We start from the raw sequence: 18,765 nt of genomic DNA, 5'->3' as shown, positions 1-18,765 counted from the left end.
GGCTGTGAGCAGCACCACCAGCGAGTGGGTGAAGAAGCGATTCCGTTATTTGCTCCAAAATAAAATGTTTAATAGCTTGAAACATGCTGATTTTTCATTTTGTGCAGAAACTTTCTCCTGGCAACAGCGTTGGCGCTAATGAAAATTAGTGTTACCAACTCTTGTGATTTTTTTGTGAGTTTTGCATTAATGGTTTTTCCTTAAAGGCCCAGCCCCTGGAGTCAGGAATTATGTGTCTCTATGTGAGAGAAGCAGCTGAGACAAAGAAAGAAAGATTAAAGAAGCCCAGGCACAGCAAGAGAAGCCCCAGTAGTATCACCCTCAGAAAAAAATGAGAGACAGCTTTTGGGTAAAGTGCTGTCAGAAAGAGCCTGGGAACTGTGACCAAATAACCTTCTGTTGTTTGAGTCCTACTGTGTTCATGGAAACAGGATTTTATAATTTATTTTAGATAAACAAGATTGTATCAAAAAGATACCATACGTGACTCCACCACCCATTTCTTCTCCTCGCTGAAACAACCTTCAAGACTCCCAAAACTGGGTAACTGCTTTAATCAAATAGGGATCTGTCTCCCCTCTCCCTCTATGAGAGTGTGGAAGGCTCTGAGTGGAGTTGAAGGAGTGTATGTGGAAAGTACACACCATATACGAACATTCAGTGCACTGTAAAGCTCAGCCTCACGATTGGTGGGGGGGGAGCTCCCTTCATCCCAACGCCCAGGGGAGGTTTTAAGAGGTGGACTGTGACAATAGCTGGGATGAGACCAATAAGATCCATTACTATGTGGATCTATCAAAACTCTGCAGAATGGGAAGAACCACACAGGAGAGAAGGTTACTGTAACCCCAGAGAATAACAGTTGGAGAGTGGCTTTGCAAATTGCAGCCTGGGAGGTAGGTGGATTCCTCCCTTCCCACAACACTTCCCCAACTGCTGCAGAAGCTCCTGGCCTAGTGCATAGTTTGACCTTCAGTAATAATCTTGAAGGAAATTATCATGTAATGTGTTAGAAAGAAAAACATTAATCCATGCTAATACACCAGTTCTGTGAATATGTGCCTGGGTGAATTTTGAGTTTAGTGATGCAAAATACCATCAGACATTTTGTTCTGAATGTCTGCTGAAAATGTATGTTAAAAAAAAATAGTTGAATCTAGGTCACAGAGACAAAACTGCATAGTAAAATAACTGTACAGTTACTATATTTAGCAAATGTGTTCAGTGCTAATAACCATCCAAATCTAGGGTAGTATTAAAGTCACCCAAGGGGAGAAAACAACAATTATACAACATACCGTTTTAGGGTCTGCTGTTGTAAATCTTTATTCTCACAAGTACTCCCACTTAAATTAATGGGATTATTCATTCGAGCAAACAATTGAGGATCAGAATTTATTTTTATATAGTGTCTTCCAAACAAGGTGTATCCCTAAAGCACTTTGCAAAATCCTGCAATTTGTCTCAATCCTGCAATTCCCTTTTTATGGCAAACCCTTGGGTCTGTGCAAATGCTCACTGGATCTACCCATGTGCAGGCAGTATACAGTGTAAAATCCAGGGAATGTTGGTAGAAAGATATTATATGGTAAATAAAAATATTCCATTCAAGAAGTGTAGACTGAGAGGGGGGAAATATTTTGTTTAAAAGAAGGTTTAAAAAGAGGTAAAGATTCAATAACAGAGAGGTATACTTGGACAACTGCTCCAGAAGGTAGGAGCTGCAGAGGAGAAGGCTCTTACACAACTAGTGGTGAGACTATGGAAAAGGACAGAGAGGAGGCGAGTTTTACTTTAGTGCAGGGAACAGGCAAGGAAATAAACAAGGTATAGTATTAAAATTGTTATAATAGTAACAATGTCCCATACTTTATTTACTATATATTACATAAATATATACAAGTACATTAGTGCCATTACTCTAAAATCCACACTCAAGATTTCTGTCCCCACCATGTACACTCAGCTTATTAAATGAAACTAGTAAAAAATAAAAGGTCTGTCTGAATAGAATTAATAAAATTGTCAAAATAATTGGATAAAACCATATGGTTTTCTAGACTGCAAGCAAGTTATAATGCCTCTTCCAAAAGTAACTATAGCTGGCATATTGCTTACTGAGAATTTGTTAATTGCTAACAGGCCTTGTGATTTGTCCTTTGGGAATATCTGAGATTGTCTTGCAGGTTCCTAGGGTGTGGGAGGAAAAGAGATCATTGTAGTCTTAGGAAGAACAATTATTTTCTACCTCCAAGTGAAGCAAAAAGGATTTCTGAATCTGTATATAGTGAGTGGGGGGTCAGGGGCTTGTGGAGGAATGGGGAGAGAATTCCATGCAAAGGTGGGTTTTGGGTGAAGAATTCTGGATAAGCATACTTGTATGTGGAACTGGAGGAGTAGGATTCCTGGGGAGAAGAGTTTGGGGAGGGAGTTGGGGAATTTAAAGAGGGGGTAATTGAAAATACCAAAAGGGAGTGTCTGGGGGTAATTGTAAGTAGGGGGTTGCAATAATGGGAATGGGTATCTAATGGGTATCTATCGAAAGGAGGAAGATCAGAGATGAGTGACAGTGCAAGACATAGGGGAAGGGAGCTTGAAAGATTAGGGGATATAGTGGATGTATAAGAGACTGAGTTAATGCATGAGAGCATGGGAGATAGAGGATGTGATTGAGAGAGCTGTCAAAACACTGCCAATCTTTCATCAAATCCTCCCACTCTAACTCTCTCTGCTGGGTGTCCAGTTTCACTCTCAAAAGCAAGTCATAGAATATCAGGGTTGGTAGGGACCACAGGAGGTCATCGAGTCCAACCCCCTGCTCAAAGCAGGAGGGATCCCCAATTTTTGGGCCAGATCCCTAAACGGGCCCCTCAAGGATTGAACTCACAACGCTGGGTTTAGCAGGTCAATGCTCAAACCACCAAGCTATCCTTCCCCAAAGGGATAGCTATGAAGGGAGAGAGAGTAGACCAGAGAGAAAAGGAGGTGGCACAAAATGGTGGGTCTTGCTCACCTACAGACACAGGACTTATTTGGGCGCACAAGCTATCTTTGCCTATAGAGAAGAAGAACCCGCTACCATTTTCAAAATTAAATGAGAAAAACCTTGTAGCCTCCATGCTAGGTTTTTAATAAAACCAATAGAGACTGCCCAATAACACCATGTCTCAAAGTCTGAACAGCCTCCTTTGGGGGCCTTTCTCGAACTCTCCCCTTCCATAGCATGGCCTCTACCGCTGCGACAGCATCACGCATGCCGGGAGCTTGGAGGTAGCCCCTGGGGGCGGGAGCTGGGCAGGTGTGACACTGGCAGCGCAGTGAAGGGCCTAGACAGCGCGGGGGGCAGAGCAGCCTCCTGGGGCGCGAGAAGGGCGTGTGGGCAGGAGCTGGGCCCGGCCGCGTAACCCATGTGGTGCAGGGGGCAGTGCGGTTTCCGTGGCACCCAGAGCCTCTCCTCTGTGATACATTTGAAAGTTGTTTTGGAAGCTACTCCCGTGGGGGCAGGAATTTGCTGGCGTGAACGAGTCCCCGGGCCTTGCAATCCCTTCCCCTGCGGCACACGCGGCCGCCCGGCCGGGGACGAAGAAGGACCCCGAGGCGGAACCCTTGCGAGGCGGAACCTTTCTGCCAGTGCCCGCGTTGGGGTCCGGAGCGGGTCGGCGGACTTGTTCGCCAGAGCTCCGGTGTGCCTGAGGCCCCGCCTCCCGACCTCTTCCCATGTGGGTCTGAGACTCCGAGTAGAGGCTGAAGATGGCGGCGCCCAGGCAACGGCTGGAGACGTGTCTGAAGCTGCTAGGTGCTGCCGCGGCGCAGCCGGAGCGCTTCCTCAGGTGAAGCTCCCTACGGCGCCCCCCCTTCAGGAAGCCCCAGCTCGGGGGCAGGCCGCCGCCGCGGCTCCCCTGGCCCGCTCATCCCCTGGCCTGGCCTGGGCTGCGCTGTGGGCGCTCCTTCTGATAACCCGTCCTGCTCCCTCCCCTCATCCCAGCGGAGAGCTTCAGACCCCGGGCACACCCCCTGCTTTGCCCCCTTTGTGCCTTCCCTGGGTAACGACGTACTGCAGCCCCATTGCCAGCCCCACTCGTGGGGCGGGAGGGGGATGGTCCTAGCTCCCTGGGGTTTTTGCCAGGCGAGCACCAGGCCTCCTGTTCTGCTATTTGGAGTGACCCAGTTATTTTCTTGATGATTATAATTTTATTGTATTTCTAAAGCACTTTGGGGCCACAGTCATAGATCAGGACCCTATTGTGCTCGGTGCTGTACAAATACCTTCATTAAAAAAATAAAAGCAAGTCTCTAGCACTCATGGTTGAAGGGGAAATCTTGCAAATGTGTTCTAAATATAATGTAAAAGTTTGGAAACAAGAAAGACTTTTTAAAATCTCATCAAGACAATTTCATGATTTTGAGGACTTGATTTGTAATTTTTCAAGACTCAGGACTGGCAGTTCTTTGTTAATTAGCCCACCCAACCTTGTTTTCTGTGTTAGAGAGAACGTGTCTATAAGTTTCACTTGCATGATTAAAACGAACAGTTTTATTTCTATAATTAAACAAACTTTAAATGGGCCTAAATCTGTTTTTTGTCATTTAAGGAAAGATTTAATTTAGGTATATGTTAAAGCTCAGACAATTCTATGGTCTTCTGTTGATGTGATGATTGAATTAAGCTTAAAAAAGGGACTTTAAATCTCATTGAAACACAGAGAAAAATCCTTTTTAGCAACAGGGAGATATTTTAAAAACTACTTATACACGGATTTCCTCATTTACATGTGAGTAAGACTTGGGGCATGTCTGAATTCTACACAGCAACTGCAACTTAGGCCCTGATTCCACAATTGGATGGCACTCTGCATGGATCTGGTTGCAGGATTGGGGACCTTAGGTTTTATCCTGTGAGAATTTCCATTATGATCCCTTTGGGTTTTTTTTGTGCTATTTTGAATAGATTACTAAGAATATATTTAGAATTTGAAGAAAATTTACAAACAAATATATTTGGAGAAAAAGATGACAAACTAGTTAATCCCTAAGCAAATTTTTGGTAGGGGAAACTATAGTATAGTTAAGGCGATATCCCCCTTGCTCAGATGCTAGGTGGAGGTGTGAAGGCACCGCCCGCGCAGCTCCCATTGGCCACAGTTCCTGACCAATGGGAGTTGCAAAGCCAGTGCGCTGGGTGGAGGCAGTGTGAAGAACTGCCTGGCCATGCCTCTGCCTAGCACAGAGGGGGAAACTTTTTGGCTCAAGGGCCACATCGGGGTTGCGAAACTGTATGGAGGGCTGGGTAGGGAAGGCTGTGCCTCCCCAAACAGTCTGGCCCCCGCCCTGTATCCGCCCCCTGACTGCCCCCTTCAGAACCACCGATCCACCCAACCCTCCACCTCCTTGTTCCCTGACCGCCCCCTCCCGGGACCCCCCCTCACCCCTCAGGACCCCACTCTCTATCCAGTGCTCCCTGTCCCCTGACGGCCCCAACCCCTGTCCACACTCCCTGTCCCCTGACAGGCCTCCTCCTCCCCCCCACCCCACCCCAGGACTGCCAAGCCTATCCAACCCCGCTGTCCCTGACCACCCCCCGAACCTCTGCCCCATCCAACCGCTCCCTGTCCCCTGATCACCCCCTGGGACCCCCTGCTCCTTATCCAACCCCCTCCTCCCCACCCCCTTACCATGCTGCTCAGAGCAGCAGGACTAGTAGATGCGACGCTGTGCTGCATGGCAGGAGCCATCCATGTTGCCAAGAGTGCTGGCGGTGCGGCAAGCTGAGGCTGTGGGGGAAGGGGGACAGCCGGGGGCTAGCCTCCCTGGCTGGGAGCTCAGGGGCAGGGTGGTCCCACGAGCCTTAGTTTGCCCACCTCTGGCCTAGCAGCTGAGCGAGGGGGATGTTGCCACTTCTGGGGAGCCCCCCAGATAAGTGTTGCCCAGTGACTGCCTCTCCCGTCCCATGCCCTAAACCCCTCCCAAACTCAAACCGATACTGCTGAGGGCGAGGGGCAGTGGCCCAAGATTGCCCCAGCAGCGGCCGGTGCAACTGGCGCAGTGGCTGCTTTAGCTGCCTCTGAGCCAGGTGCACTAGTCAATGCAGAAGTCACGGAAAGTCACCGAATCCATGACAAACCTGCAGCCTTAACTATGGTCCGTTTTATTTCAGTATCTCTAGGTATGTGTTACATGTTTTAAAGCTTGACCTTAACTATATACTTTAATTTCAAGGAATTTTACTAATAGGACTGCAAATGCCCTGTAATAAACAAAGTAAAGCCTGCAATTGTTGAAGGGCAACCAGGCGTTTGCTGCAAAAACACTGAACAGATGTAAAGGGAGCATCAGAGGAACCATTTGTTAAACCCAATAACTAAACTCCACAAGTATCTAAAAAAGAAACAATCTTAAGACTATACAAGGTTTCCTTTGTAAAAATGCATTTGTCATAACTCAGATCGCTTTCTAATTGACTTTTGAATTTTAACATTTTTTCAGTTTGCTATCGTTATGTGCAGTGATGTTTTTAATTTTGTTTTTATCAGTGTACAAGATGGACTGGCTGCAGACTTCAGTTCATTGACAAAGACTCTTTATGATTTGCATAAAGCACTAGGGACAAAACTAGTGCGTGGGAGTCCTTTAAAAGAACTGGTAATAGAAAACTTTGATGAAGAACAGATCTGGCAACAAATAGAGCTACAGAATAATGCAGTTCTAGACTACTTCAAGAAAGCTGTTGTTAGAGATGTTAAAGACAAAGATCTCTACCTTTTCCCAGCCCAAGAAGAGGATGACTTTGAGGCAGACACTAGCAGTGATAAGCAAATGGAACAAGAAGATAGCACGGAAGCAGAACCTGCCCGTATTGAAGATGAAAGTGTGGGTAAAGAAAAGCAAAGTAAATCCAAAGTAAGGAAAAGGCAGATATGTAGTGATGAGGATTCAGATGTTGACGAGCTAGAGCAACAGGTTCAAAAGTTGAAGAAGAGTACCTGGAAAAAACCAAGAGAAAAGTCCGTGGTGGATGATAAATTTTTCAGCTTGGCTGAGATGGAAGCCTTTTTGGAAGATGTAGAGAAAGAAGAAAGCATGAAGAAGGAGGATGAGGAGGATGAGGAGGAGATTGATTATTTTGAAGATATTGTTTCTGATGAGGATGAAGAAGAATCTGAAAAAGATAAAATCAAGGTAAGGATATATGCATCCAGAATTAGAAACACTTTTGTCACAAGCCATTAGAATTTAAATTAGCTTAAAAAACTGACAGGAAATGGAAATTGTAGTTCAAATTGGAAACAAAATGCAGACTTTTAAAAAAAGTGTAATTAACCATTGGAACAATTTAACAAGGTTTTGGTGGGTTCTCATTACTTGAAATCTTAAGATCAAGATCAGATGCCAAAAGAGATACTGTAGTTCAACCACAAATTAATGGGCTGAAAGCAGGAATTACTAGATGAAATTCTATAGCCTGTATTGTGCAGGAGATTGGACTAGATGACCATAATGGTCCCTTCTGGACTTAAAAATCTGTGGATCTATTAACATATATTATCATAAATATCTGGGATCAAATAAACAAGTCCCTACCCTGAAGTGTTTACAGCCTACATTTGGATGGCTCTTCATGCCTGTGCAGCATCTTTCTGAAGTCACTGGGACTCTTCATGAGCATAGGAGTCTGCCCATGTGGATCAAATAGCAGAAGTAGGGCCCAACTTAAGACAAAACAGGTGAAGCTGATAAACTCTGATAGGTAGAGAGAGGAAAGGACAGGGTCCCATGGTCACTTGGGTGAGTAGTATGCATGTCATAAGGGTAAGGCTGTGAATAAACTTGAGCTGCTGTATTCTGGCTTGAAAATTACTTTCAGACTTTCTTAACTAACGTTGCTTGTGACAATTCTGTTCTTTCGGTATCTTATTTGTGATGTAATAAGAGAGAAAAACAAGGTGCTTCTGGAATTGATAAACCAATGCATGTTGGAGCCATGTGTTATGCTGTCAGGGACTTATGAGTTATCCTACACAGCTCAACAAATATGTCAGTTGTTAAAATCCACTGCTTTTCCACTCCTTGGTCTCTGAGCAAATTAAAATAGAATTGACTATTAGTTGATGACATTTAAAATGTCTCACTTGGACTAAGGCCCCTGTCTACCAGACCAATGGTTAATGCTGAAATCCATTGAATTCCCATTGTAGATCTTACACTGTAGGTATATATAACATGGTCCTCGTGGTAACGGAAGATTCTTATTCACTTAGACTTGTCACTTTCACTGGGTAACCTCTTATTTTCTCTTCTCCCCAGCCCATTAAAAGTTCTAGAAATTTGAAATATAAAGATTTCTTTGACCCTATTGATGACAATGGTGACCTAGCTAATGATAGTGAAAATGATCAGAATGATGAAGGTGACACTGAAGAGGAGGAGGATGAAGAAGGCATTTTTGATGAGTATGTACACTTGAACGATTTGTAACTGTTCTATGGGATCTGCCAGTTATTTGAATTGTCACTGACGATGTGACACCATCTCTTAAACAGAAAATAAAATGGAAATTTAGGAATTTATTTGGCAGAGATAATACTATTATATTAAGGAAGGAGTAGCCTTTTAAAAGTTGTAGCAAGTATTTCATTATCTGTTAATGTACTTGTTTTTGTCTTTCTGTATGTCAGTTTAACGTGTTCACTAATTAACTACTTTTTGACTGAGAAAAGAAGAGTCATTAGACTGTTCTATTGTTGCCCTGTGGGATTTGAGTAAATGACTTTAAATGAATTATGTATTGCTTCAACTGGGGAGGCATATCTCCACTAGATATGTAGCAGGTCACGCAAAAGCCTACTTTTAGGGTTATGTTAGGTCTTAAGGAAAGTGCAGTAAAAGTTTTTGGGAATCTCTGAAAATGTATTATATTAGTTGCAATAGTAGGTGGGAAACATCATTATTAAAAAGGGGGAGTTTTTTTATCTGTGGCTTCTATAATATATTAAACAATAAATGTCACAAGCATGTACTATTTCCATTTATATAATGGCATTTTAATGTTTATAGGATTGAGGAAAATAATGAAATGGATGTAATGGAACAGAATGTGAAAACTAAAGAAGTCTCTAAAAAAGTTACTTTTAACTTACCAGAGGACAGTGAAAAAGAAGACGATACAGATATACCAGATGAGAAGAGAACTGATCCCATTGGAATAAAATCTTCTTTTGAGAAAAGGCAGGAAAAGGTAATTAGATGTTCTAGTACCCCTTCATGAGCAATTGATTTGAAGTTTTCCACTAAAACTTGAGCCAAAGCCATGTATGTTAATAAGTTGATTGTATTTGTAAATATCGTTAAGTTGTCTGAAAGCGTCAGAAAATTTGTAGATGAAATGATCAAATAGTGGCGTATTTACAGAAAGATAAGGCAAAAGGTGTGTAAAGAATCTAGAAATACTGGAGTAATTATTCATATTCTTTACTCTAACTTGATTTCCCTTTGGTTGTTGCTAAACACGTGCATTTAACTTTTTAAAAAAATTTTTAACTTTCAGGAAATTTTATCTTTCAGATGCATGAAAAAATTAAATCTCTCGAAAAGCAGTTGTTGGAGGAAAAACCTTGGCAGCTTACAGGAGAAGTGACTGGACAAAAACGACCTGAAAACAGCCTTTTGGAGGAATCTTTGCTCTTTGACCATGCGGTCAGAATGGGTAAATACAGTTATGCTAAATTTCAGACATTATGCTAGGTTGTTTGTTTGTTTTACTGGTTAGAGTGGTGCACAACTGCTGTCTGTTTCCCCCCCCTGCATCCTCCCTCCACCATCCTTTTAAACTTGCCAAACATTGCCCAAACAATGGCTAAACTTGAATATTTATAAGGCCATATTTTCCCCCATAGGTTATTGCCTCACCTGTTTGTTGAACTTTCAGATGTAAACTAAACTTTATCATATGAGAATGACCCATTGTTTGTGTCCACTTATTTATAGGGCAAACACAACTTGGTTATCCTTCTCAAACTTTCATACTATGCAATTTTTCCTGAGGAAATAAACCTACTAGCTTACCTAGTCAATGTTCATTCCAGGCCAACATGCCTCTCTAAAGTACTGTATATATTTTCTAGCATTTTTGTCAGTTTTTTTTGTTTTTATTTATAGAACAAGAGGTACCAGTTAAAATCAATGCAAAAATAATATCTCCAGAACTGTTAATCTCCTTTTCATTTAATGAATGATTTAGTTTCTAAATACTTTAAACTTGCTGGTTTTTTTTGCCCTCTTAGCTCCTGTGATCACAGAGGAAACCACCTTTCAGCTTGAGGATATTATCAAACAGAGGATAAAAGATCAGGTTAATAAGATTTGACTTCCTCTTTGTTTTATTTGGAAACTTAAATATTTCAACAAAAACAAACCCTAAACACTGTCTGATACATTCAAATGTACTTGTATTGACTTGGAGTTTTGGGGGCACAGGAATGAATTCCAAGCATGAGTTTAAGGTCCTTAGTTTTTTAGATATCAGTTTGTCTCCTGAGCATTTCCAGAAGAAATGAAATATCTGAATATTGCTTTTGCTTAATGCTGATAGTGTATTCTTAATGATTCCATTCTGTATCCTTTTGGGTGCTATAACTAAGGCTGCATGTCTGTCATGGATTCCGTGACTTCTGCAGCGGCCAGAGCAGATCAGGCAGCTCTGGAGACAGCTGCACTGGCTGCTGCTGGAGCAGTCTCGGGCCACCGTGTGTGTGTGCAGCACCCCACCCCCACCCTGCAGCAGTTTGGATGGGGGCTCAGGGCAGGGGGCTGGGGTGCAGGGCGGTGCTTATGTTGGGGGGGGACTCCCCGGAAGCGGCCAGCATGTTCCTGCAGCTCCTAGCACCCCCCACACACACACACACGCCCCCCAGCACCAGCGGCGCCCCGGGGCCACCACTCGCAGAACACCCCCAGCTCAAGTTTTAATTTAATTAATTATATAGTAAAAGTCATGGACAGCTCATGGGCTATGAATTTTTGTTTACTACCTGTGACTTGTCCATGACTTTTTTTTACTAAAAAATACCCGTGACTAAAACATAGTCATAGCTATAACATATGTCAATTAGATAGATAATTAAAATTACCCTCACAGTTTACAGATTCAACTATAAAAGGACTACTTTGGAGTTGTGTACACGGAATTTATATAATGGATATGCAATTCTCTATTTAATAATCTCTACTCGGAATATTGACCAAGAATAATATTTTTCAGAATATATTAAACAGATCCTGTAGGTAAATAAGAATAGTATAATAGAATTTTTTAATTTTAATTGCACAGAAATCATATTGCTATTTATAATTCATATAAAAGTACTTCCAAATTTTATCCTTGGTTGTTAATTAGTGTACCATCTTCAGTTGTATCAATACAAAACAAGACTGGCAAGTAGGTGACGGTGTCTATGCTTCAATCTTGTTTGACAGGGTGTGAGCTTTTTTGGACTAAATACAATGCCTTTAAAAGATACTATCTTAATTATAGTGTGGTGTTAACAGATTTAGTAATTGCCAAAGTTGTGGCAAAATAAAAGGTAGCTTCCATTGTATAAGAAAAATTGCCCTTTGCTGTTAGGTTCAATGCGATGTTGGAAAATCGAGTTAATGTGCTAGCTGAAACAACAAATGAGATGTCTGATAGAACATGATGTATAAAAATGATCTATTAAAGCTTATTTCATGCAATTGCATCTTAACTATTTTATGGTTTTGTCTTAGGCTTGGGATGATGTAATACGTAAAGAAAAACCAAAAGAAGATGCCTTTGAATACAAGAAGCGTATAACTCTGGATCATGAAAAGAGCAAATTGAGTCTTGCTGAAATCTATGAGCAGGAGTATTTGACACTCAACCAAGTAAGTTATGATAATGGACACAGACACAGTGTCTGTCTGTCTGTCTGTCTGTCTCTCTCTGAATCTGTGAGCAGGAGTATTTGACACTCTACCAAGTAAGTTATGATAATGGAGACACACACACACTGCCATTGCTGTTGGTTGGAAAAATCCAATAGTGACTGCTTGAAAGTTATATTTTTTATTTTTAAACACTGAACTGCCATGAGTATTGGGAAATCCTGATATGTTCAATCAGTACAATCAGGGCAGCTGAACTGATACCAAAAATTCAACATATACTGTTAAATTTGCACAAATATTGACGAGACTGACTCATTGTCTTAAAATGTGGCATAAAAATTATAGAAAGAAGTAACATTCTGGAACAGTGATTGCTTTAAAAAATGTCCATCGGGAGATTAATATTGGACCATCTTTTGCGTAAATCATATTTGATACAATTGTTCTCCTATTTTGCTTAAGCCACTCCAGTTTGTACCATCAGAATAATTATTTTGCTGAACCCTTTGAGTTCACAGATAATGCAAATCCTTTAAATCAAAAATATTAAGAGTTCATTAAATCTTAGACTTGATCTTATAAGGCCTTTGTTTTAATCTTCTTTACTACATCTAATGGGAGTGTGAAGCAACACAGAAATTCACATGTGAATTTGGTTTAAATTGAATGAATAGGAGCCTAAGCTTCCCTAGTGTCCCCTTCTCTAGCCAACTTCACATGATATTTGAGCTGCACAACCACTTACCAATGTAAAACATCATCCCAGAATTTAATCCACTGAGTCTGAGACTCTGGGCTCCTCTGAGACTCAGAACGCCCCTCAGAGGTTTTTTTTTCCAAACGCACAAGTAAGAGTTAGGTACCTACCTCCCCTTGATTTTCAGTGGAAGTTGGGTGCCTGACTCTCACTTCTCTTTGGAAATCTTCCCCTCAGCTGTTCACATATTGAAGATCATTTGAAGCCTCTGTGGCTCAGTGTACCCATCTATAGTACAAATCTGTGGATATCCGCTTTATATCCATGGCCCGTGTTTGGGGATCAGATGCAGATACAAATTTTGTATCCGTGCAGGGCTTTACCCATCTGTAAAATGGATATAAACTGTGTATTGCAGCTTTAATGTAAAGTGCTCCAATATCTTTATATGCAAGTTTCTCTATAACTGATTTTGCTATTAACATTATATTATTTTTATTAACAGCAAAAAACTGAAGAGGAAGAAAATCCTGAACACGTAGAAATTCGGAAAATGATGGACTCGCTCTTCCTAAAATTGGATGCTCTTTCCAACTTCCACTTCACACCTAAACCAGTGAGTCCATTAGTTTTCACACTTCATACAATAAAATATGTTTGGGAAATAGGCAGTAAAGTGAGGGATACTTTCAATGCAATTGCTTGTTGAGTATTTCAGAAACATATTATAATCAGCCTTAATATAAATGGAAATGTATTTAATGTGACTTAATTCAGTTAGTAATATATTGCTGTGACATGATATTCATGTACATAAATGACATTTCCTTCTTTCTAGCCCGTGCCAGAGGTTAAAATCATCTCAAATCTTCCAGCTATAATTATGGAGGAAGTAGCACCAGTTAGTGTTAGTGATGCAGCTCTCCTGGCTCCAGAGGAGGTTAAGGTAAGAAATTTAATCAAGAGCTACAGACAGGGTTCCTTTTATGTCTGCACACTGAGGGTATCCTGCACCCTCAGAACAGAGAACTCATTTTCTGTGACATTCTTCTCTTGGAACCCCCTTCATAGAGATTTAAGGATTTCCAGCACAGTGAAGTCAAAGGAGCTAGCTTGGCTTAACTAGATTTGACTGCTTTCCTCACCACCTGCTGAGCTTCCTTTTCTGCACAGGTTATTCTGTTTTTGAAAACTATCCTACTATGTAGACTGTTTGACTGCCTAATACTCTTTTTATAGTTAAGACATGTATTGTTTAATCTGTATTACCCTGTCTTTAGCTTTAGACAGTTACTCATCTGTCTTTGTTTTCCCATATGTATATGGGTATGGGTGTGTGTGTGTGTTATATATATATATAACTCAGGCACATTCTCAGCCGCAGGAAGCTGGGTACAGGAGAGAGGAAATAAACACACAGACTGCTTTGCGTGGGAGATGAATAGTGCTACTTCTGCTGGCTAGTCAATGAGATGTATAGCAATGGTAGCCATTCTGTTTGTACTCGTCACTAGCCCAGGTGGCATAATTTTGGATCCAAAAGTGCTGTTATGTCTCTCTAGGAAAAGAGTAAAGCTGGAGATGTGAAAACAGATGCAGAAAAGACTGCCACAGACAAAAAACGAGAACGAAGAAAGAAGAAGCTTCACAGACATATGAAGCTAAGGGAGAAGAAGCAGCGTCAAAAACTCCTGGAAAAAACAAAACCAGAACAAGGTGCACAACTCAGCAAACAAGCTCTGGCGGCAAAATTAAAAAAGCTCACCAAAGAAGGCAAAACAACTTTGCTCAAGGTAAGACTGTCTTACATAGTCTAGTAGTAAATTTCAAATGTCTATGTAGTAATTTAATTGGAAAGTGCAATTGACAAATGTTTTAGATGTGTTTTTTTTATTTTTTTTTGGAAATGTAACTCTCAGTGCTGGGCTGCACACCAGCTGCTTTGTCCCATCCTGTTCCCTGCCCCCACCTCTGGTGTAAAGCAACCCTGCACCCAAATAGCATGCACTGTCACAGGAGCTCCTATGCCATCATCTTTCCTCTGCAACCAGCTCCTGGGTTGTGGTTGGGGGCATTCCTGCACCCTGGTAAACTCCAGCTTCTGTATTGATTCCTTAGGATGTTAAGGCTATTTTAACCTGTGCCAGGGACTAGCCCTGTCCAAATCAACTACTGGTATTCGTAGAAGGCAATGGATGCCTTTTTATTCATACCTGGGCTGAGCACTTCTTTGACAGAGAATGTGGCCCAACGTATCAATATTTAATTTCAAAACCAAGAGAAGTCTGACCAGTTATGTTTGTTGATATTTGCAGTGTTTGTGTTATATTTGTGTTATCTGTTCTATAGATTTTTTTTGTTTTTTACCTTGAATATGGTGATTTTTAAATGATAGCATCTGTGTAAATATTCCTTTCTTCTGCAATTACTATATTCACATGAGGATATCATAATAATTAAAGGCATCTTGCCCATTCCTTTAGTATGTGCAAATAACTTAATCTGCGGATCCAGCAAAGAAAATATGAACCGTAAAACAGTTATTTTGGAATTATAGTTTAAAGTATACGTGACCCGCACTCTTTATATTCTGTGCTGCTTTATTTCAAAGTTCACAACCTGAGCTGCAGTCTTGGAAAAAAATTGCACAAGTGCTTATTTTTATGCATATGAGTAGTCCCATCAAACTCAATGGAATTACTTGCATGCTTAAGTATTTGGATGATCAGGACCCCAGCTAGTTCCTCCTGAGCTTTAGAGAGATAATTCAGAATACTACTTTTATGTTGTTTTTTGTTTGAATTTAAATGTTACAAGAACAAATACTTGTATGGGACTTCTGTAATACCAAATATTGATCTTGTAACTTGAATGGAGCAAATTATTAAATCTATATAGTTCCTGAGGGGTTTACCATGTAAAAGAGACCATTAATTCCTAATATTAGAGGTTTTTAAAACAGTGAAAAGAATATGGAAAGTAGTTATCTTAATACATCTAAAACATTTGTACTTTTGCACTTTTTAATTTTTGTGAAAGCAATGTATCTGTATTTCTCTAGAGGGGACTGATAATATCCAAGGATTCACTCCTGGATTTGCATATATACCTCTCAACATTAATAGGTGTTAAGCATGTGCATGAAGAGGGAACACATCCCTTATCTTTTGAAATTACGGTATGACAAAAACCCAGGATGGCATAACAGCTGTCTGCAAATCAGTTATCAATTAGATTATAAGTATGGTATATTTAAAATAAAAAAGGTTGTTTAACTTGTAATTGTGTAGTTACATCAGTCCAGTCTGTTGGAACATTTGCTAGCTTGTCCTTTATTATAATAAACACTTTGTCTATTGACAGGATGAAGGTAAAGACAGGGCTTTGAAATCATCTCGAGCATTCTTTTCTCAATTACAAGATCAAGTAAAAATGCAAATCAAAGGTGCAAAGAAAATACAGAAGACACAGCAAGAAATTTCTGCTCAAAAACTTAAATTATAATACATTTTATACATGCTATACCTTGTATATATTAAAGTAAATGTTTCTAATTTGTTAACATCGCACTTTGAATAATAGATTTTTATTTTATATAATGCTAGAAAATCTTCGTAAGTTGAAATTCAGTTGAGTGTCCTGCTGCAAGTGATGAAAATGTGCTAGACCTTTCATGCTCTTTCTTTCAGCCTTCTACTTACTTTTTTTCTGCTGGGAATTCAGTCTCCTTCGTCTTCCTCTAAAAGAAAAGCCTCAAATAATAGGCAGTTAATTAATCACAACGTATCTGTGAAAATTCAGTATTTTTATATACAGTAGAACCTCAGAGTTACGAACACTTCAGGAATGGAGGTTGTTTGTAACTATGACCAAAAGGTTATGGTTCTTTCAAAAGTTTACAACTGAATATTGACTTAATACAGCTTTGAAACTTTACTATGCAGAAGAAAATTGCTGCTTTTAATCGCCTTAAATGAAACAAGCACAGAAACAGTTTCTTTACCTTGTCAAATATTTTTTTTTAACTTTCCTTTTTTTAGTAGTTTACATTAACACAGTACTATACTGTGTTTACTTTTTTTGGGCGGGAGGGAGGATCTGTGTTGCTACCTAATTGCATACTTATGGTTCCAAATGAGGTGTGGGGTTGACTGGCCAGTTTGTAACTCTGGTGTTCGTTACTCTGAGGTTCTAGTGTATTTGTCTCAAAATTATTCCCTTCTTACCTCTCCCCATGTACGCAGAAAAGAGTGGGGAAAGGGAGATTTAATAATTGCCTAAATCCAATGTTTTAGTATATCTGAGAACCTTAGTAGTGGATGGATTTTACTATTCAGCACTTGTCTGTTGTAGCCCTGTCTAAAGATGCTCTTCAGGAAATAAAGGATGAATAGTAACTTACTGAACCATTTAAAAAAGGAGGCCTTGTGGCACCTTCGAGACTAACCAATTTATTTGAGCATAAGCTTTCGTGAGCTACAGCTCACTTCATCGGATCATGTGATGAAGTGAGCTGTAGCTCACGAAAGCTTATGCTCAAATAAATTGGTTAGTCTTGAAGGTGCCACAAGGCCTCCTTTTCTTTGTGTGGATACAGACTAACACGAGTGCTACTCTGAAAAATGAACCATTTAAGTGTCCCTATACTTGATGTCTTAGGTTATTTCTGCCCCATCAAATTTAACCTTTTAGCTGCAGTCACAGTTCTTATAACCTTAGCTTTTGAAGTGTTACAGTATTTAATTTGCTAGTATTCAGAAGAAAGATGATCAAAACTTAGTTCTAGATCAGTGTATGTGTGACTCAAAATCATATCACTTGATCTTAAAGCATGAATTCATGAGGCACTCTCAAAGGAAAGGCCCAAAAGTACCTTTGCTGCCTTGTACTTATTACATAAAATCAGATGTAGGGCTGGAAGGGACCTTGAGAGGGGCCTCCCTGTGCTGAGGGAGGCCCAAGTAAACCTAGACCAGAGGTTCTCAAACTGTGGTCCGTGGACCAGAGCTCCATTCAGGTGGTCTGCGGATAGTTCCTTCAAAGGTGCGCGCCTGGGTGGGCGCATGAGAGAATGAAGGGCCACCCACCTAATTAGTGGAGCTGCACAGGCATGGCTCCACTAATTAGGTTCCTGGACCCTGGAGAAGACGCACATGTAAGCTGAGGTGGCTTTGGGGGAATGAGGGGGTAGGTGGGAGGAGGGGGTGGGGTGAGAAGAGGGGGTGGGGCAAATTTGGGATGTGCGGGGCTGCAGTGGCCAGAGAATGAGGCAGCTTTCCCCAGCACCAAGGCTGTGGCTGCCAGGGAGAGACCCTCTTCCTTCCCAGCCTCAGCTCTGTGGCTGCTGTGGTGGGGGAGAGACCCCCTTCCTTCCCAGCCCCAGCTCGGGGGCTGCTGTGGCGGGGGAGAGAGGGCAATCCATCGAATTAGAAAAGTAAAACTACTGATATTAAAATATGACTTGCGTGCTTTTATTTGTAGAACCAAAAAACATTGTTACTTTTTTTTATATATAGCGCTTTTATCCAAATTGCTTTACAATAGTTAGCTAACGGTACAAACAACATTTGGAAAGATCACTAAGTGGTCCACGAGACCCTCATCAATTTTCAAGTGGTCTGCGAAAAAATAAGTTTGAGAACCACTGACCTAGACTGTCCTTGACAGATGTTTGTCTAACTTGCTCTTAACAACCTCCAATGCGGGGGATTCCACACTCTTGGAAGCCTATTCCAGTGCTTAACTATCCTCAGAAATCTTTTCCTAATACATCTAACCTAAGTCTTCTTTACTCCATGAATATGAAATTTTCATTTTTGTTCTTTAGAGTCTAGTAGGTAGCCAGAGTATCCCTTTTAGAATTGAACAATATTGTCCTGTTCTGCTGATCAGCAGAAATCTAAAGGTACTTAATATAGACTCCTACTGTTGGGGGAAAAAAGATGGTTCTAAGATTGTGCTCCTTAACAACCTCTGCCCATTGTTAGGATTTCTGACAGTTCAACAGTTTAAATAATCTTGTTGGTACTCAGAGCAAGATTACCCAGGTAATAGAATCTGAACAAAACAAATGAAAGTGTTCTGATGACCGGGAATGTTGGGGAAGAGGCTTTCAATTTTTGTCTTGTATGGCAATGAGCATACACTTCCATATCATCTGACTGCTA

The 18,765-nt window shown here is 40.9% G+C and overlaps 1 protein-coding gene across 1 annotated transcript; it reads left to right on the top strand.

The window, feature by feature from the left end:
• Positions 1 to 3,705: 3,705 nt before the first annotated feature.
• On the top strand, positions 3,706 to 16,167 carry MPHOSPH10 (M-phase phosphoprotein 10). Its single transcript, XM_077828800.1, has 11 exons — positions 3,706 to 3,830; positions 6,531 to 7,176; positions 8,302 to 8,447; positions 9,052 to 9,232; positions 9,559 to 9,700; positions 10,278 to 10,345; positions 11,761 to 11,898; positions 13,104 to 13,214; positions 13,437 to 13,544; positions 14,161 to 14,391; positions 15,962 to 16,167. Exons 1-11 carry the CDS (start codon positions 3,751 to 3,753, stop codon positions 16,100 to 16,102), a joined length of 1,992 nt encoding a protein of 663 aa, XP_077684926.1. The 5' UTR covers positions 3,706 to 3,750; the 3' UTR covers positions 16,103 to 16,167.
• The last annotated feature ends 2,598 nt before the right edge of the window (positions 16,168 to 18,765 follow it).

Source organism: Eretmochelys imbricata, chromosome 10 (genome assembly GCF_965152235.1).
Source record: "Eretmochelys imbricata isolate rEreImb1 chromosome 10, rEreImb1.hap1, whole genome shotgun sequence".
Lineage (NCBI taxonomy): Eukaryota > Metazoa > Chordata > Testudines > Cheloniidae > Eretmochelys > Eretmochelys imbricata.
Note: the sequence above shows the minus strand (reverse complement) of the source record. Positions and strands in the feature narration are given on the sequence as shown.